The 21,338-nt window shown below is 42.0% G+C and overlaps 1 protein-coding gene across 2 annotated transcripts in view; it reads right to left on the bottom strand.

Moving 5' to 3' along the window:
• The window catches only part of ITPK1 (inositol-tetrakisphosphate 1-kinase), a 158,565-nt gene that overhangs the window by 119,174 nt on the left and 18,053 nt on the right, over nucleotides 1–21,338 (bottom strand). For both annotated transcript variants that reach the window (XM_086463609.1, XM_086463610.1), the window contains exon 2: nucleotides 1,962–1,986. In XM_086463609.1, the coding sequence (XP_086319735.1) occupies nucleotides 1,962–1,986 (25 nt within the window). The remainder of the gene's footprint in view (nucleotides 1–1,961; nucleotides 1,987–21,338) is intronic.

The raw sequence follows: 21,338 nt of genomic DNA, 5'->3' as shown, positions 1-21,338 counted from the left end.
CTTAACACAGGAAAACAATATTCCCTCTGTCAAATAACTTTGTCTAGCAGATCGACCCTAAGACATCCTCCATCTAGAAGCAGGGCTAGTGGGATGGAACACGCAAGGTGACTGAAGCAAAGCTTTCTAGTAATGCTGGATGGAGAAAGAGCCCATTTCTGATACATCCCCTACTGGCTTCAAGTACAAGCATCAGGATATATGAAGCAACACACAAGTGACAGGCAAGGGGTGATCACATAGAGCCATCCATCCTGCTCTAGCAGAGCAGCAGGCATCAGTGTTCGAGGCATGCCTTTGGAACACAAATTCTCAGTATAGGTTATTCTGGCATCTCAACTATGCTGTGAAATTTGAGACCATCAAATATTTTTACACAAACTCTTGTCTAGTTCTGCCCAATTGTACCTGAAAATGCTTTCCCAATCATTTTGTGCCTACAGCTACACAAACATCAGAAGACTAGCAGGTAACCTGTGGAAGGACAGCAACTTTAATCCACAAGGTAAAATGGGATTTGCCCTCTGCTGAGCTGATCGGTGCATCATTGCATTCATCTCATACGAGCACCCTGCTGCCTAAATGTACAGTGCAGGCACAAGGCATATGTAACAAATGCAGACATGGGATTGTAATACACTTGGGTATTATTAAAATAAGTGTCCCCTAGACAGTGACACAAATATAGGCTAGCTTTCTCCCTGTGCTGCTTGTGAAGCTGTGCTTTACAAAGGCTGGTTTGTATTTATCAGTCTGGAGATGCTATTATCACAACTGATGAAAGAAGCTGCTGCTTAACTCTGAGCAAAAGGAGGTACAAGTAAGGAAGATGATGCTGTAGCGGTGAAAAGGTTAAATGCAGCCTGTAAAGTACATGTCCTTTTTCCTTGTAATACCACGCAGTTCTTGGACAACCACACATACCTGAAAGACACATTCTCCAGTTTAACTAGCAATGAGAATTTTTTAAAGCCTTTTCTGATAGTGGATTCTTTACAACAACATGCCCCAGTTTGTCTTTTTGTCCTTTTTTTTTTTTTTTTTTTTTTTTTTTTAAGGAGTAGCTTTTCTCCTACTCCCTGCTGGTGTTGAAAATCACCTTTCACACAGACTTAAGAGCATCCTCGACTGTCAGTGGCTAACACCCCATTTTCCTCCTCTCTCCTCCATCCTCTCTACTGAGGCAGTTTCATCTCTGCTACTGAGATAAGACAAAACAAGTGAGAGAAACACACTGGTCACCTTAGAGTACAAAACAAGCACTAGGTAAGCATCAGCAAGAATGAAACCTATGACACATAGCTCTTCTAAGTATATAAAATAAGCCAGGAGGAAAGAGCATGCTTCCCCTTTGATCTTTTCGGGCTATACCGCTCTATGTAACAGCTGTCATGGTAACATAATTCCTTTCCCAAGTTGCCATCATCCTTTAAGTAACACCTTGTGCAAAATATGACCATTCAGACCTGGGAAAGAACAAATGCAGCCAACACCTGAATTTATCTGTAGGTGGGCTACAACTCAAAGGCACTTCAGTGTCACTTCTCTGCTCACTGGGTTACAAAAACACTCCTCCTGCCATAGTTTTGTTGTTTTTTTTCCTCCAAAGGCCAGCTCCTGTTTCTATTAAACCTGACTGTATGCGAATGCAATAAACACAGAGTAACATCACCTAATCACCTATCAGATCTCATTGACACACACAAGAAAAGCCTAACTGCATTCTCACTTTCACCAGGGCACCTGTTGAGTTAAGACTAGATGGGCTCAACACATGCTTCACAAAAGGGGTATCCTCTTTTTCCAAAAACAGTATCCGTAGCAGAGAATTGAATGGAAAAGAAAGAAAAATAATTAAGCCCAGGTCATGTTGACATCTAAATGACAGCATATACAATCAGTAAACCTTCTTTATAAGAAAATGGGGGGGATGGGGGGGATCAAATATAGGTTTTACTCACCTGTACTACTTCTACTCCTCTTTTCCTGGAAAAAAAAAAAAGAGAGAAAAAAAAGAGTAATGGTTAATGTGGGGAAAATGTAAAAACAAACCCTAATGGAAAAGAGTTGCTTCATACTAGAATGCAAATAATAAAAATCTGCACTAATGAACCTGATTCAAATTCAGGAAAGCACTTCTTCAATTCCATTCCCTGCCTAGGAAGCACTTCAGTAGCTTCTGAATCATGGCCTCAGAAGTGACCCAAGATGCATGCCAAGCAGCTGCACCGCTGGGATCAATACAGCTGCCAGGTGAGCAGAGGTAGGAAGTGGGTGATGCTAGGGAGGGACCATCTCAATTTTAGTCAGTTCTACTTTGCTCTTCATTCCTCATCTGCCCTCAGAGTGTGCGAATTGCACCACAGCACATTCCACATGCTTGATAGATCTTTGATTTTGACCCAAAGACACATGTATAAATGTCAGGGAGAACAAACACAGCACCTTGCAGCCATTTATCCTCTTATTTACAGCCTTGTCCTACTCCCATCATCTCGGTACACAGAACACTTTCCAGAGCTACACACGTACAGCGACGTGCATCAGTTCTTCTCTGCTTGAAACTCCTGCCACAACACCTTCACGCTGTCCCATGGCTTGTCTACATCACAAGCACAAAGATACCCAGGCTGGCTCCACAGACTAGCCCTGCAAACAGAGCAGGAAAGGGGACAAAGGAAAGGTACAGGCACGGGTCAGGTCCAGAACAGAGAGACTGTCCTGCAGCTGGAGCACGCTGCACAGATGTGTCATCCTGCTGGAACTCCATCGTGGATCCATCCCTGTAGATCCACTGCTCAAGACAGATGATCCATTCCAGAAGCAGTGCCTCAAAATCACAATTATTTAAAACTCCAACTGGTGATTGGTACCACACTATGTCAGACGGACCCAACTCTGCTGGCCTCAGCAGCGCCAACAACCCCTACACCGTATAGCTGTGCTCAAAGAAAAGCTAATAAATTACACAAGCAGCCATGCAAGCAAACACATACAGGTTCAACCCCATAAAGCCAGTATGCTCCATGGTCCCAGCCTGAGCAAGCATCTAGCTACAGGCTGGGATGGGACTCGTGTGCGCGCATGAGCCCCCAGTGCCACGGCTTCCTTTGCGCAGAAAGGGATACACGCCCAGGTACGTGACCAGGGAGACAGACGCAGGGTACTGTGATACCCTGTTCTAGGTGGTGGGCAGTCTGGATGCAGGAATACCAGAGGGTGCGATGCCCCACAGTTTAGATGCATCCTTGGACTTCAGTTCCAAGACTTTGTAGTCAGTCAGTCTGGCTCCTGCAGGAGCAGCATTCAAACACTTGGGGTTTGTCAGAAAGGCCCAAATCTCTGAATACTGCTTTGGCCATAGTTCTAGTGATCCTGATACAGCAGGGATAAGAGACTGGAGAGGCCTATCAATTACACACCAGAATATTGAGAACTGCAATTGGTAGAGCCAATTCAGGTAGATCTGTAGAAATCAATTTCTACTCTGTGGTATGAGAACTGAGATTCAGGGACATGGAGCCAGACAATGCTCAGTCACTGCACTTGACAAGTTACAGAGCAAAACAAACCATTTTGCTCTAGCTTTGAAAGCAGAAGTGAACATCCAGCCATACCTGCTCCATGCCACTCTCCCAGTATATGCAGGCTATTTAAATATGTTAGAACCTTCTCCTCACTTTGAAGGCTTAGGAAACATAATTGAAAAAAATCGAAAGCCTCAGCAAGCACAAGACAAGAATTTCTCTTCCTCCTTCCCACTAACCCCGTTTCAGAAAATCAAAGACACTTTTTGGGGAGGTCACAGAGCAGGACTGCCTAACTCTGCCCTCAATGCTTTTCTATGTAAGAGCGTCTGTGTTGCTGTCCATAGTTGCAACTGCTGCACACTGCTGAATACACAATGGCTCCCCCAGTTTTCTGCCCAATACAGTAAGTCTTTCTTTTGGGAGGCCATTACAAAGATGCCCAAAGGGACAGGCAATCAATCAGCATCTATGACACAAATTGTTCCCTTCTTCCACTCTACCAGTCTGGAGTTTCTCTGGCCTAGAAGCAGCACGCACTACACAGCCACAACAGAGCTTGTCATTGCTCAGCAAGGAAATTAAAAAGAAAATTAAATCAAGCACCACTTGCAGAGAATTTCAAAGCCCTCTTGCAGATAACAGTAGCCTGTAAGTGGTGGGTGATTAATATACTGCCATTACAATGTGTGAAACATTGCTGCAGACCATCACCTCAGGCTGGCCCAAAGCGCTGCAACTGTGTTTTGAGAAGAAAGTACGAATCTTTTAGAGAAAAGAGTTAACAGCTAAATTGCTGAAACCATGATTTTCACACAGCTAAGCAAGATAAATAAGAAATATTAGGTGGGGAATGCTTTTTTGTAAATTAGGGCAGCAGCCTACTCAGAGGCATTCCAAGTATTGTAAGCTAAAACTTAAAATAATCAAACCAGCTACATTTTTGCTGCGTCTGCCCCGGAGTAAACAGAACAACTCAAAACTGCCACTGAAATACACCAGGCTCCAGACAGAAGTGCTCCAGAGCCCCTGGGAAGAATAGAAGCTGATGGCAAAGGCTGCATTTCTTGCCATGCCTGCATACACACTGAATAAGCTTTGTTCTACTTTGAAGAAAAATACTTGCAAGCTGGCTGCCAAACCCACTTGAGAAAGAGTCAGTCCACAGGTTTTCTATAATCCCCCCCAAACGGGCTTTGCAAATTTACTGCTACTTACTGAAATGGATTGCACTGCCCCAGCAGAAGGGAAGAAGTCAGCCCAGCACACCAGCAGGGAGGGAAGGGGTGCCTGCTGCTGGGTATGATGTCACACATGCTTAAAAAGCTGCCAGAAGGAGGAAGCCATTACCAAGGCTGGCTTGTAGCACTGGGTCTTCCCCTTTTTCAGAAGTGGGGGGTCCCCTTTGGTTATGTGAAACATGAGAACTTTTTATACTTAAGCCCAGGGGACCAGAAACCATAGAAGCATGCGTATTTTGAGGATATGTTAATTTGGGAAAAATTCTCTACCAAAATAGATGTTTTTAAAAGTACGTTATTTTAAAACCAAAAGATATCCAAACAACCAGGATGTCAAGCAACCATGCACCTCAGTTCTGGCATTATATGATTCTCCACCTCTAAGATTTCCTAAACCAGTGACTCCAGGCTTTTCAGCCAGGCAGGTCACAGCTGCAGGCTCAGGGCAGCAGGACATCCCTTATGCAACCAAGCATGCAGTACCATCTAACCACACTAACTCCTACACACAAGAAACTCTGGGACCTCAAAAAAATAAGCAAACCGAGAGAACGAAGCAGGCCATGGGCACAAGCGACTCCCCAGTGAGGGGCTGTCTGTGCAGGACACTCAATGAAGACAAGACGGTTGCTGAATTAACTGCTCTGGAAGTCTGACAGAGCCATGGACCAGTCAACACTTCTTCCCACGGTGCTTAAAAAGCTAGTAAGAAAAATACATCCCACAGCCTTGGTGTACATTCTTTTGGGCTGTTTCTTCAGCAGAGGACAGATTTCTGTTACCTATGCCGAGATGCACTGCAGATGCACTTAACATACACAAAATACTACAATAAACTCCTCTAGACCCAACGCAAACCACAGATGCTTGCAGGGCTACAGGACTGTGGCTCAGACACAAGCAGCCAACTGCAAACACTGCAGATGAGCGAGATGGTTAAGAAAAATTAAACGAGGGATAGAAGAATCTGTCCAGGCCAGACAGAATGCTCCCAGAGGTACCAGTGCCTATGTCAAATGTGCTTTCTCCCAGGGGGGCTATTTCACTTGGAGACCACTGCTCTTGTGTCCTTCCTGGTGTTGTTCATGACCCTTCTTTCCTGCCATGTAGCTTGACATTGAGACACAGCCTACCAGAGGAAGGGCTCCCATTCCCAGCTGACCTGGTGGCCTCCAGATACCATCAATAAGCTACAGAAAACCCACAGCAAGTCTCTTTCTGAGGGGAAAAGAAAGATCGTTATTAGCTGTATTTCACTGCTTCCTCCAAAGAGGCAACACAACCAGGTCAAAGAGAGACTGCATCTGCCTGCTTTCACTGTACAGATGTTTGAAAAGTGGTCAGTTCTAAACTATATTCCCAGAGATCACTATTTTTAAAATACATTTCGTTCCAAAGATCACTGAGACAGGGATCTTGTACTCCACTACTCAGTCCAGGGAAAAATAAAAAAAATTATTAGCAAATGTTAGAAAATGTCTGGGAGAAGAGAGAAAGGGAAAAATTGTTTGAAAGCAATAAAACTGAACACCTAACTTACAGCAAAGTTTCAATGTCTTCAACTGGCATAGTATGCATAAAACTATGGAAACCTATTCAGGTGCAGCACAAATTACTGGCTGGTGCTTTACACAGAATCATGCTCCCTTCCTGCAGCACAGGCTCCACTGAATCACATGCTGCAACATTTAAAGGAAAAACAGAAACACTCAAGTAAGGGCTGGGTTAGCCTGCAATAACAAATAAAACCCAGAAGCTTGTTATGACTTATTAGTTCTACAGCCGAAACCAGCGATCAACTCTACTGGATAATGCAAGCCTCACCATACGCAACAGCAACTAAAATAATTACCATGCAAATTGTCTTCATGTTTAAGTTAGAACGATGTATGGATTTAGAGAAGAATTCGGTATCAAGTTACTGAAAGCACATTAATCGATGTTTTGGAATTGATGTTTTACCATAGCCTCCAACTATGTAGAACAGTTGGCTTCTGAGGTTGTTTGGTGGGTTTTTTTTTTTAACACCCAAAGTAAATAGTTTGGACTAATTCCCCACAGCATCTAGACCCTGAACATTATAGTGAATGACGGTTAAAAGAGAAAATGACTATCAGGTCATATATCACAGCCATGGTTAAATTAAGTAACATATTTTCGCTCTCTGGACTGAGTGACAGATCGAAAAATGCCAAACAGAATTTACAATTTCAAAAGTAAAAGGCAATCTTTGTAGCTGTTTTAACAGCCTAAGAAGTTACTAGTGCATGCAATGAAGTTCGTTTTCATTTAGATAGGAGAATGCTTCAACTCCAAAATTTCCCATGTAAAAAAGCAGCAAATAATACAACGTATTGCTTTGATATAAAAAATAAAAGCATTTTCCCAGAAAAGCAATACCTGGGCAAAGGGAGTTATATAAATATTAATGCATCAGAGCAAAAACCTGCAGCCACTAAGACTTTCCACCACACTGAAATTATCAGACACGGAGGAAGGCACCAAGCAAGCGATACCAAAGCAAAGCATGAAAACCAGCCAACACTGGCCACCTGCAACCTTGTGGACAGCCTATTTCTCCTCCTGGCACAAAGGCGAGCTCAGGTTTTTCTATCAGCAGAATACCCCACATTTCTGTTACCAAACATTTGTGAGGATCCTTGCTTTTATTATTTTTCAACACTGATGGACTCCACCTTATTGTCTCTCAGGAAAGCAACCAAGCAGCAACCCCAACCCAGTGGTGCTCGCTGTCCGGGGGCCCGGGCTCACAGCTGCAGCCATCAGTGCACACAGAAGTTAGCTGAGGGCACCTGAAACATGGCAAGACTCAGCTGTAACATGGGGATTTACTGTGGTTTGGTTTTTTTGCACACAGATTGTCAAGCAAGCAATTAATCAGAGCTAATTTTACCAATTTATATCCAAGTATTCTTAACCTTTCAGCAAGCTTTTCCTCTGCAGTTATCAGTATTTTGGAAAGAATTTATGACTGAAATGGACCAAAAGCTGGCATTTGGGTGATAGAGTCCTCCAGTTTCTCAGTCTGTAAAGCATCAGAGATCCAAAGGAGAAGGGAAATAAAGTGCAACTTCATAATCTGCTAGGAACAGATACTGTAGTATGGGGGAGAGAAGTTCTCACTTAAAATTTTAAGTGCTCTTTAGACGGGATGAGAAAAACCAAGACTTTGGGCTGTCACAGAGGGCTTTTTAAGTAGGAAAAAAAACCCAGAGAGCAGCCACATTGGTACACTTCTTTTTCATTTTTATAAATAGGGAATGGTCTGAGCAATAGGAGCCCTCGTACATCAGACACTACACCACCACAAGTGATTTTCACACCACCACCCCATTCACACATGACATTTGGTGGAACCATCTGATCTTCTCCACATCTTCAAAGCATTGTATCATCCCATTTACAGCTATAAAAGTGTTCTTAAGAGTGCTGTATCAGAACAAAGCACCCTGAGAGGGAGTAGAAAATAAGCGTGGATCTTGGTAGAGCAGCAGCATCGCTTGTATTCACCTGCGGCACTGCAATGCTTCCACATGCCGCAAATTCCCACCACACCACACAGACGCACACCAGCATCTCACAACAAAGATCCAGCTGGAAATGCGCTAATCCCTTATCCTGCTAGGGCAATGACAATGTGAAACATCCAACATCATGACTTCAGACGTTCAAGTAGCAGGGAAGAAAAAGACATGAAACTAAGAAACCAGACACTGTAAGTGGTAAGTAGAGGAAATAAACTGCCTTCAGTCACTAAATATTAAGACAAAGTTTCAGTAATGGTTTAACAAAACATTACAGGGCTACTAATTTCAGCATCAAAAACAGGTATTGCAAAAATAAAATCTATATATCCCAAGTAATAAAAGCCATAAAGTCAGTAAATACAAATTCAAAATGATCTGTTTTCTTTCTAAACTAGGCATTTAAGATGGATCAGTGCTGCTGAGCTCTGCCAGACTCTTTTCTTGGAATTAGTGACCCCAGGTTCTGGGAGCCCATACTCGCTGCTTTCCCAGCAGGGACACAAAACCTTTAACCGCAGTCATTTGAGAAAAAAAAAACTGAAGAGTCATCAGTGGGAAGAAGGAACGATTAACATCTCCACAGAAAAATTATTAAAGGCAATGAGTTATTCATCCTGCCAGACATTCAGAGACATATTTAGTACCTGATGACAATTATAAGCAATTGGGCAGGGTTCAGCCTTCAGCCATAGGCTTACACCACCAGACATTATCAGATCCAGTTCCCAGCCATGGCAAGCAGCCACACCATGTGATCTCTTTATAACCTTATTAAAAACCATCTTCAAACCAAGCTGTTTTGGCACTGTATCTTCCATTACAAGATATTAATTTCCCAAAGGTCAGAGTCCTTCAAATGTGCAGGCTAAATTATTCCAGCATCATTCTTTGGCTTCAATAAACTGCTTGCTTCCCTAAGCACTGTGAAGAGCATGCATGTCCTCTCTGCTCCCAGCTCCCTTTGTCTCCCCACAACCCTGATCACCCCAGTGTTAATATAACTCTCTGCAAAAAGCAAACACATGACCCATCCCTTTCAAAAGTCCTTCTAAGGTCACGAGGCACTGGTGATGACGGAAAGAGACCTAAGAAGAGGCAGCAGAATCATGAAGCAGAAGACAGTATCCCTTCCAGGGTCAGATGTGGTATTTATTGGGGGGTTTTTTAATATATATATTTTTATTTATTTTATATATATTTTGTATGTATATATATATATATATATAAACTCTTACTGCAGAAGTTATTAGAGGCTTCTAGAGACATATGAACATACTTACATTTTATGAACAAAACGAGCAATAACCTCACGCTAACAGTTTATAGTCTGAAGGATGCATACCTGCTCTCCAGTGCCATAATAGATTCAATTAGCTGTCACACCGAGGCAAAAGTTTTCTGCATGTGTTGATAAAACTTCTTGGTACTATGACCACAAAACACTTAAATATTTTATCTGAAATCAAGCTTCTAAAAATTTATATTTTATATTATTCTTAGCAACTCTCCTCCCGTATTAATTTAAGCCAGCAGTTACAAATTATTAGTGTCTTATCCTCTTAAATCACAGAATAAGTCACCAGTCAGCAAAAAGATGGTAAAACCTTCCATTTTCCATTGCCAGTGGAGCACTAGAGACCAGGTCTGCAGATTTTCTTCTTTATCAAGGGAATCTTCACACAACTTGGGCAAGAATGGCAATCCCCTAATTCACTAAGAAGTATATTAGCAGACTGGTATTTTGTTTACTTCTGATGTTCCAGATACCGCCAAATGGCAGGAAAAACTGTATCCCACTTCTTCACATCTATTACACTGAAGTAGGAAGACAGATGTTAACATCTCCTCAACTTCTCCAGTACTAAATTGGAATGTAAGGCAAATAAAACCATACTGACAGATTTGCCATGAAAAGCTACCTACACTGAAGCTGAAAGGACAACTCACATTGACTCAATGGATAAAGATTTCATCAGCGTCATTTCTGGGTAACTGCTCCAGCCTGAAAGCTAATGGGAAATGGATACTTCCACTTCTCCTCTGCGCCAACGGTGGATCCAATAAGCAGACAGTATTTTTCAGTTTTCCAGATGACACCAGTCATCGCCTTTTTCATTTCAAAGAAGAGAAAACCCTGTGTGCTGAAAAAGCACAGTACAATGGTAAGCAACTGTGCAAAATGGCACTAGAAAGGGCTGCCAGAACAATGTCTTTTAAAGAAAGTTAACAACAAATTAGGATGGTCAGTCACAGTCACATGAAACAAAGAACAGTAAATGTAAAGAAACACTCAGCAACCCTGATGGCAGTTAACTGGAGGTATTAACTCACTGTCAGGAAATACCCTGAAGCTCCTGCAGCTACAGCTAACAGACTTCTTACGCTGAAGCTCCTAAGAGGTCTTACAGACAAGGGCACACTCAACTACAAAAGTGCTGCAACCTGAAAGTGCAGGGCTGCAGGTTCAGTTCAGGCTTAGCTTCTCCCCTACGAAGCATCACAATCTTGGGGTCTGCTTGTCATGGCAGGGAGAGCTGGCAGCACACAAACTGCGCCGTGACAGACTGATACAGCTTTACATTTATACAGTATGCCAGCTGCATTGTGATGCCCTTCAGAAAGCTTTGCCCAGCAACATGCAGAATTCCTCCTACCTTTGCATGGGTCTTTCTAACTTCATGCTCAGACAGTTCTCAAACCAAACTAGCTAACAGTATTACTCAAATGCCTTTTCTCTTAGGCTGAGATACCATTGCACCCGAAGTCAGTTGCAGCATCACTCTCCTGAACTCTACCTACGATTATGCTGGCCTCTGCATTGCTTCTGAGCAGTATCAACTCTTGAACAGAGAGGTTTACCAGTAAATCCTTGAACTGCATCAGACAAGATAATCAAGCTTCCTGCCTGTCTGCCTCCTTTCAAAGACCACATCTTTTGCAACAGGAACTAAGAATTAGTAAGTGCTGAAGCAATACATAGAGAGTTGAATCAACGCACACATCTATGCTTCTGCCTACCTATCTATAAATCTACCTAGAAACCGGAGCCTCACCTGGCTTTAAACTCCTCAGCTTAAGTACTAGGAACTATTTTATTGTGGCAGCACACAGCTTAGTGTAGACTGCAGTGCTCACCTGAGGATACAGCCAGCTTCTGGGTTTTGCAGGAAAATTTGGTTTTCACTCCCAAAACCCCCTGAACTGGTTTGTTTAAAGCTATCTCACTGGTATCTTCTTGTACTGCAGTCAAAGCTAGACTGAACTGCAGGCCCATTCTGACTGGAAAAGAAAAACAGGACAAGAAGTGCAGAACAGGGGCAAGAAGAGAAGAGATCTTTTTGTTCCAGCATAGGCAAGGCTATCAAGATGAGTGGGGAAAAACCTGGCCCACCCCACATCTGTACTGGAAGGCTAACAACATCAGGTTGCTCTTACATATATCCAACTAGGAAGAGAGCAGCTCTCAGAAATAAAAGATTTAAGCCAGAGACAAGCAAGGCTTGGGTTATTCTGGTGCTTCCTTTAGGCTCCTGCCTCACTGTTCATTGTGACCCAACATAAAACTACTCACTGTTCAATGTTTTCAATTTTTAACTTATGTACACAAAGGCTAGTAAAACCTGCATACATGTTTTATAGAGAGCGTTCTCTCAGAATCGTAACTACCACCAATGTCCCCTTATTAGAACAGCTACCTCCCATGTTTTGGTTAATCAAATATATTCAAGGTTTCTGGGGCTTATATAAACCAAGATGAGGTTTACAGAGGTACAGCATACATTTTTCCTTTCCTTTGAACAATACAGAATCACAATGTACATTAAGACACCCAGAAAATTGTTTCATTACTGGTTTTAGACTCAAGCATTATCAGATTTAGGTATCAAATTATTCTTCTCTATTATTGCAGATAAGCTGTCTGAATTACAAATATTGGTTTACCTGTACTAATGCAAATGGCATACTGTTATATATGTTATGTTACGTACAGCTACCAAGCAAAGTTAAAGAAACAATATAGGGGTTTGGGCTGAAAATATAAATCTAGCTATATTTACCTATCTATATATCTCACTATATCTATCTATCTATTTAAAGAGAGAGGGATCTTCAGATTAAATAAATTTACGTCATGCCCTACATATAAGCCTTCCCAATACCTCCCTGTCTATTTGGACAGGGAGAATTCAGACTGAAATGCAACACATCTGGTAAGGTAACCTACAACATACATAACTATTGACAGAAATCATTTGTGGGGTTTTTTTGGAAAAGGAAAGTGAAAGAACAGAAAAGACAACAAAAGGTGAACTGGTTTGGTCTCTCAAGTTCACATACGAATTTTGAGTGTCCAACCTATCTTAGCCTACAAGTAAGCAGACTTTCTGAAAGCGCCTGGCAATTGCCCTCTGAGAATCTGACCCCTTCAGGACTTCTCTCAGTTTTAGATATCTGCCATTGTCACTTTTAACATCTACCTGATAAAAGCATACAGAAAAAGAAACCGTATCAGAAAAAAAAAAAACATTTACCAGAACCATTACCCACAGTTTTTCTTAACTAGACCATAATCCCCCTAGGCAGTGCATTTGTAAAGCATCCCATCGACCCAGAGAACTACCACAGCACTCTGGTGTTCTAGCAATGCAAATCAACTCTGATAGCAAGAAACTATCCAAGAAAGCAGTGTGTCTTCTTCAAGTCTCCAGAAGGTTTGCAAACAGCTTGTGGGTCCCCTACCAAATTGATGCTCAGTATATTAAGACCACTTTAAGGCATTTGTTGTAACAGCATAGAGGCTTTGAAGAAGAAATTATGTTATAAAGCTTGAAATCCCAAGTACGTATTAAGACTATCCAAGGGGCATTTTCCTTCCTACGAATGTCTTTCTACAAAGGGCATAGGTCTGGCAAGCCAACCTAAAAAGCCTTCTGCATCTGCTAGATTCTCACACACTAATCAAAGCTCAGAATTGAGTTTCTTAAGCAAAACAAACTAATTTTTTTTAAAAAGCACTTAAAGTAGACTTGTGCATAGGCTTGAACCTGCTGCTTCCACACCCCTCCCTCCCCGTCACCTCTCCCCAGCATGCTACAGATGCTCCATTTACTTTCGTAAGTCTTATCTGGATTCCTGCCTTTTACCCAAATAAAAGCACTCTAGTGGCTTGCCTTGATGTTCTAAGGAGTTTCAGCTGCTCTCATCTTCAACACAAGCATGCTGCACAATCAGTTCAGTACGGCCAGTGAGACGAGGCTTTGCTAGGCTGATACTGCATATTCTGCAGGTCTCCTGCACACCACGAGGGAGAACACGCACATACATCCACTCTGCTAAAACCAAGGAGTACAGAGAGAAGAGCATGTCTGCCAAGCCAGCTTTCATCTAGAAAGGGCTTTTAATCCACTAACCCTGAAACCAAATGCTGTACATCCAGTGCAACTTTCCAAGACTTTGGCAAACAGCCTTGAATAAACCTTTTGGGAGTTTTTATAGAGGCCAGACACCCACTAAGACATGCATGAGAAATGTGTAACACCAATTTTTTTTTTTCCACTTCTTGGATCTCTAATAGAGATTGGGCATTTCTTTGGCAGAAATTAGAGACATATTTAATTTCAGCAACTTGCCACGCAAAAATGAGTTTATTCATCTCCAGCCAGGATTCAAGTAAGATATATAGGTGTCTGGGGCTTTTTCCTTCATGCAAAACTTCTTTATACAAACAAGAGAAAGTTAACATAAGAAAGTTAACATGTCTGCTCACTGAAGAAAGCCAATTGCAACTCCCCCCCACCTTCACAAGGGATGGCCCTAATGTTTTGGCACTGTACAAGTCAGACACCAAGTCTCCCTCATGTTTCTTTAGCTTTGAGAGTACTTGTGATTTCTTGTCTCCTACACTCACCAAGTGACCACTGTTCGCATACGCAAGGAACAAATTTTCCTCTTCACTTATGGAACTAGAGGCAGTCACAGATTCATAGACATAACTAACAACAAGGCTCTATGCCAAGAAGTTACTGTGGCCAGCTATACATGCTGTCATAAATACCAATCCAATGTTTCATTAGGTTAAAAGGACATTCATGGAAGGGTTTAGCAAAAAATAATTAAGAGATCTTCTTAGAAACCTCCTCAACTCTGCATCAGTTTAGGCTCATCTAACTCATCCAGTCAGTTACTCTGTTTTGTTTGCTCCCTTTGAGATTCATTTCAAGCTTCAGCCTTTAGTTTGGGGCACTTATGAATGCAGCTGTTTTTAAAGAAGACTGGCTGGTTAAGCCCCAAATAAAAAACTGGCTAAAAGCAGTTCCAGTATCACCTGAAACAGGGTTTCACCTTTATTTTGCTACACAGCTCCCCCCAAACACTGTATGGACTATGTCAATAGAAAACAGAAAAACACTTGGAATCTGAAAAGCGCAATTCTGCAGCCTAGTACCCTATTTGAGAAGAAAAAGATGTTCAGCAGAAAATACATGGTACAAATTACAGGAATGTGAACTGGATTGCTTTTCTCTATTTGAACAGATTCAGATGACAATACCAATAGCAGCAACTTCCTTCCCCTGCAACCAACTCTTCTGCTTGAGTTTACGTCAACACAGATCAAGAAAAATTATTTTACTTTATGTGGAAGCCTCATTAGAGAGGCCTGCAATAAAATGAAAGCTTGGCTTCCAACAAGTGACGATCATACTGTTTGAAAATATTCCATTTATTGACATGTGGCAAATTTCCCTGAGAAGCAACAGGATATAGCGTTTGACAGTGCTGCAGTGAATCATCTTGGTGATCTGCACGAACTACTTATGATCCTGGAAATCAAATAAAATGTCTGCAACACACAATATTTGAGTATGGTTCTACTTAAAAGAAAAAAGGATCTGAATGGAGAGACAGCAAATTAATAAATGTTTTTTATTATACAGCATACGGAGTAATGTTAATAGCTGATGTGAACACTTGTGGGGGAGGACACAAAACAAAACAACCAACCACACACCCTGGGCAAAAACTTTACCAAAAGGGTCAGATAAGAAAACAGATTTTTCCATTGGTCCCGTTGAACGGGGCTGCAGTTTGAGGAGTTGGAAATCCAATACATGGAACAAGGTACTGCTGCCAACCTTTTAGTATCAAGGCAATGTAGGTCACAAAGACTCACAGAAATACACCAAAAGATTTGGGCAGGCATGGACATCTGACTGTTATGCATAGGATCAGTCAAGGTCAGAAAGTGCAAACTTGAAACTGGAGCAAAGATTAGACAGCAAGACAAAAAGTCTCTATCACTCACAATAGTTTCTGCACCTGAAAACAGTATATCTGAGAAACCTCCACCCTAGCTGGTGAAAATTCCCTGTCCGGGTGTCTAGATCACTTCAGAGAAGCACATCTACGTATGTGTGACAAACATATCTATTTTATCAGGCACTTTATCTGCTTTACATTACACCGAAGTTTGCTGTTAAAGAAAGATTAAAATTCTCCCTAATTCTTCCAGTCCACAGGCTTCTTGCTTTAAGCAGTAGCACACGTACAAGTCTGCTAGAAAACGCATTTTCTTGTTTGCTTCTGTGGATCATTTACAGGGCAGTAAGAGAAAAAAGGAACTTTTTAAATCATAAAACACAACTACTGCCTGGTTTTTATCCAAGCTCTTAGACAAAATGCACATCCCTCCATAAGGTACAGTGAATGACAAAGACAGAAGTTCTTCAATGGAAATCCTGTTTGCTTACAAAAATTTTAGAGCATCCCATCTCTCTGAACCAATTTTTTCATATCAGCTTCAGCCCTTCTGCAGGCACCACTTTGCCCAAAAGGTCATCTTCAGAGCTCTGCCTTTGGCCAACACCCACAGCACGTGTCTTGCTGTCCCCCACACCCCTGACCTTCCACGGCACATCTTGCTGCTAATCTCTCTCACACAGAAACACTGGGGTACACACACACAGGGTCTTCTAATTAATCCTGCCCTTGTTTTTCTCATAACTTATCCCAGACAGCAGCTGTTACACCCATTATTTCCATCAGTGACTGAGCACTTGTGTTTTAAGACAACAACTTTCCCAAATTTGGCCAGGGCATGCAGGAGCTGATATACAACCCCCAAAATGCTATTACATTTTCTAACCAGACTCTGTTGCTGCCCAGTTTCACATCTGCTGGGAGGTCTGCTACACTGTGTAACTGAAGAACCAGACAATTTCTTGGGCCTCCTCCGATTTTCTAGAAGCTGCCTCGACAAGCTAAATCATACCATCATACCAGTGCCCTGTTACTCATACCCTCATTCTACCTCTCAGAAAAAAAGCCTAAGGCCAACAGTTCAGCTGCATCTTCTACATTTGTTTCCCTTTATGGACATACCTAGATTCTACAGTACCTGCCCCTCCCCATCACAAAATATGTGTGATCACAGCACGCTCACAAGTTTACAAGATAACCTAAATCCCTCTTAAAGGAAAAAATAAAAAGCTAAATTTCTATTCTAATCTAACAAATTACTATTGTCCTTATCACTGCTAAGGAGGCAGATCCATAAAGAGCTGATCCAGCTTTTGAGTATGAGCTGGAAAGGCAGACACAAAGGCACAGTAGCAACTAGTTGTTTTCCTCTAGGTTATTTTTGTCCAGCTCCACCCTGAAACTCACTCTTCAATCCCAATAATTGGCAGCAACTAATTAGAAGGAAAAATGCACGCAGTTTATTAAATGTTTGATTAAATGTTGATTATATGTTTGATTAAACAGGATCACAGAACCAATCTCCCTTGGACAAGTGTACTCATTTTCTCTTGCTCACTTCTTTTGTTTGTAGACATAAGAGATAAGAACTGTGGAGATGATGCTACACCACACGCTGGGATCAAGCCTATAGGTGACTGCACAACACAAGGCAAGGAGAAGCTGATGATTCCTCTGCTGTGTCAGGTTTCTTTCCACATTGCCCATCATCAGATGCATACTGGTAGCTCCCCATGTTCTCTCTGTAGGGTTTTCACATTTGACTGGGGGTATCATATGCAGGATCAGCTCAAAGATCCTGCCAGAATTACATCACAGGTTAACTGGAGAAACAATCAGCATAAAAGAAAGGGACTTGTAGAAAGGTTACAACTTCCAAATTGCTGTAATTCTGAAGTATGTACAAGGACTTGAAGAATCATTATACATGGGAAAAATCCATGTTAAATAACAGCTGGAAAATCCTGTGTCTTAGACAGATCCTTGGACTACATCTGCTGAGGAAAGTGATTTTTGTTCATCCCATTTGCTGTCACTTAAAGAGTTACCAAGTAACAGCTAATGAAACTGACTGAACCATGTAATACTATTAGAATTTTACACACAGAGATACATACACATTTACCTCTCAATCTCTTAGTAAATAAAAATAACATTTGTTCAGAATATTTCCAGGAACCTTTCTGAAGTCAAACGCAAGTCCTTGACCAAGTGTCGGCTTTTACATCCCACTAGCACATCTACCTGCAACAGCAAGATTTCTTATCCCAGGAAGTCTTTCTCCCAGGCAGCATGTTTTCACAGCTCTTTGCACATCAGATCCTTGCAGTCAGCCGTGTTTCATAAAGGAGACGGCTGCTCCACACCCAGCTTTACGTAACCCCCTTGCACGCAGCTGCTCAGCCTCACTGACTTCACTCTCATGCTGGGTGGGTATTATCTGCCTATCTGGCCTTGCAGGGCTTCGTGCTTGGTCAGCATGCAGTCCAGCTGCCACAGTAAGCTGAAAAATACACAGGCATCACCTTAAGGGCAGAAGCTATTCCAATTTGGCAAAAACGTTCCTCTTCAAAATCACTCCAGTCATCCAGAACAATGAAGTTGTGATGTCATAAAATGATAATCAAAACCTTGCAAAAGCTGTACTCTAAGAGGCCATAAACTGTCGTTATCGTCTTCAGACTACTCCCTTACATTTCAATAAAACGCTACATCACCTCTAGTTATTTTCTCTAATTAGTTTCCAGATAAAAGTAAAAAAATTGCCAGGACAATAATTTTTTTCAAGACTAATTTGAACATCTACCTTTTTTTCCTCCATCTGAATTCCAGCATCCCCATCCACAACACACAAAAGAAGTCTTCCTCCAGCCTGACCTGCACGCCTCCATACCACTGCCCCAAGGCGGACACCAGACAAACACCACCCCAGTCCTACCGACAGCTCTCAGACCTACAAGGCAGCAGACTACCCAGCATCCTCCATGAGGCACAGCTAACCAACAGCCCATCAACGTCAGCCTAACAGTATCAAGGCAATCCCTGATTTTGCAGCAGAATGCCCTCTCAAGGCTTGGCTTCAAGAAAAGTTTCAGTGTAAAGTACTAAAGCACAAATTTTTTGAACCAACAAAAAGCACTGGCCTGGATATTGGTCAGACATAACACCTACAGTTGTGTTGACTAATTTCAGATGGAGTTTATAACAGCAGCTATGTGCTCCAGGGCACTTTTATACCACAGACCCTGCTTACAGAGGTACACTACATCTTTATTTATATACTTGTCTTACTTCAGGATATTCAGTCAGAAGTGATGCTGGAAAGATAATAGACCACTTCATTATGATTTTATTCCACTGTTTTCACACGGTGGTGTTCTCCTTAGAAAAATCCTAGTAAGGCCATGACTAAATTTTTTCAGGAAGACTTTCCCTGGTGAAGAATAACTTCTCTACTTGCATCACTATGAAAAAAAAACAACTACTCAGCCTACAGACAAACAATTAGGAAATGAAAAAAAAAAATCTAAAACTGCATTTTTGGCCATTTAAGGCTATGAACTGGGAAAGAATGAACAAGCCCTTATGACGAAACAAAACAAAATGTTAATATTGTTAAAAGCAGGAAGATTTCATTTTTTTAAGTGTTTATCTAAAATATTTCACTGTAACTAAGGCCCTAACCTACAGTCTTGCATCCTACCTAACAATAAACTGCTTACAGATGCTTCTAAAGATAACCCACATGTTAAACTTGCCCATACACAAGAGAGAACTACAGAGAGAACATAGTATCAAAGATCAAGTTTCTTTCCATTTCTTTCTCAAATTTTACCACTGCCTTGGTGCTAGGATTGCTCAAGGTTATCTAATGTCTCTATCCACCTACAGTCATACAGTTCTTGTGCTGTAATTTAATAGCACCAAGCCAAATGTCACCAGTCTTGCACCTTTCTAGCACTGTAACTAGGCATGGCACACTTACACTGGCGGGTACCAAACACCTCCACTGATGATGAACATGTGAGAATATGGGTGACAGAAGCTGTGGATGAAGCTTGCCATTACAGGCACTTCACACAGCACTACTGTTTCTAAACTCCTTTCTGTGTTTTGCACAGGAGCTGCATGAACTCCTCTTTGTAAGGTGCTGCCCCTCGAGACGTAAGGCGCAGGTCTTTTGTTGTATCAGACTACTGCAAGATTAACACTGCAGACTTCTATCCCAGGTAAGATCCCACTAGAACCAAAGAGCTTTTACTCAAACCACTTTCACAAGGCAGAACTATATGCTAAATCCTCTGATTTTCATCATCTCTCATTGTAGGTCCTTATATCAAAACAGCCAGTCAAGCAGAGGCATTACAGTGCCATGCTGCTTTACCTTGGGTAACAGCAATCTTGCTCTGTTGTTGATTCCATGACACTAAAAGCAAAATCACTGTAAGTCATTTAATACCTGTACAGAGAGATTAACGGGACTTGTCTGGAACAAGCCTTACTTGGGAACTACTCCTCGCACAGGCACACATTAGGATCCTATGAACAGCTGTATTCTATCCATCAACCCTTCCACTTGCTACAAACCTTTTACAAAAACATGCAACAGACAACAGTTACTTCCCAGTAACTAAGACAGAGAAGATTTCCAAGGTGTTCTTGAACAACTAGCTTAGCAGATTTTCCAAGAACTGACACCATGACATAACTGAAGCTACAGAGTACTACTCTAAAGTAGTCAAGCTGTTCCTCTGGAAGCTCTCCTTTATAGCAGAACCTTGTTCCATCAGCCCAGACACAAAGGTGTTTTTAAAGTGGTAAAGTTAGAGCTCTATTTTTCAATGTAGAGGTTTCATATGAAACGGCTTTCAAAACTGGTAACCTCTGAGGAGGAAATACTGAGTTCCACCAACACCTCAATCAGAACACGTCCCAGAGACAGGAGTCTAGGACTATAACCTCTGCCTCTCACACTGGCTGTCAGTGTTTCAGCTGATGCCTTTTACCCTCCCACCCACCTCACTGCTCTCTTACTTGAATATTCCTCGGGGCAGCAAGGCTTCCACTGGCTGCACCCCACGGGCTCAGGCTCAACAGTTATCCTGGCCCCTTCTGCACCTCACTCCAAAAGGCCCATCTAGTCTACATTCCTTTTGTGTGGAAAGAACTTCTCTTCAGTCCTTCCACGTTCATCCTGCAGTACCCACTACTTTCATTTGCTGTTATTAGAAACCTTGAACATGACATCTGTTCATTCTGGGATGCAAAGACAGCAGGCTGAAGAGTCCTCAGCCTTCCCAGTCCTTGCCTGTGAGGGTACTGCAACCATCCCAGCTACTCTCTCACTCCAGTGGTACAACACAAGGCAGCAGCTGTGGTTCTGCCCTTTCTAACCTCCATAATAGGGAGGCAAGAGAGGGAATCTCATATCTTTCATACCCGAGAGCAGCTTTTGGATGCCAGTGATTATTCTGGGCATCGTCTGCCATAAACTGGCACCTACGTAGCAACAACAATCTGGAATTTCATAGCTTCTGTGCTTCTGCTTAAGACGACAGCTGAATTACCCATCCTAGGCTAGTACCATCACCAAGTACTCTGTTCAGAATGGGAACTACTCCAACAGCCCTTCACCACTTACCACATACCTGCCTAATGGACAAAACAGTCACACCTTTGCTTAACATAATTTCTTCAACACAAGTGGGACCATGCAGAAACCCTTCCAAAGGATTTCCAAAGTCAAAGGAGAAGATCACACAAAG

This window comes from Leptosomus discolor, chromosome 3 (genome assembly GCF_034619465.1).
Source record: "Leptosomus discolor isolate bLepDis1 chromosome 3, bLepDis1.hap2, whole genome shotgun sequence".
Lineage (NCBI taxonomy): Eukaryota > Metazoa > Chordata > Aves > Leptosomiformes > Leptosomidae > Leptosomus > Leptosomus discolor.
Note: the sequence above shows the minus strand (reverse complement) of the source record. Positions and strands in the feature narration are given on the sequence as shown.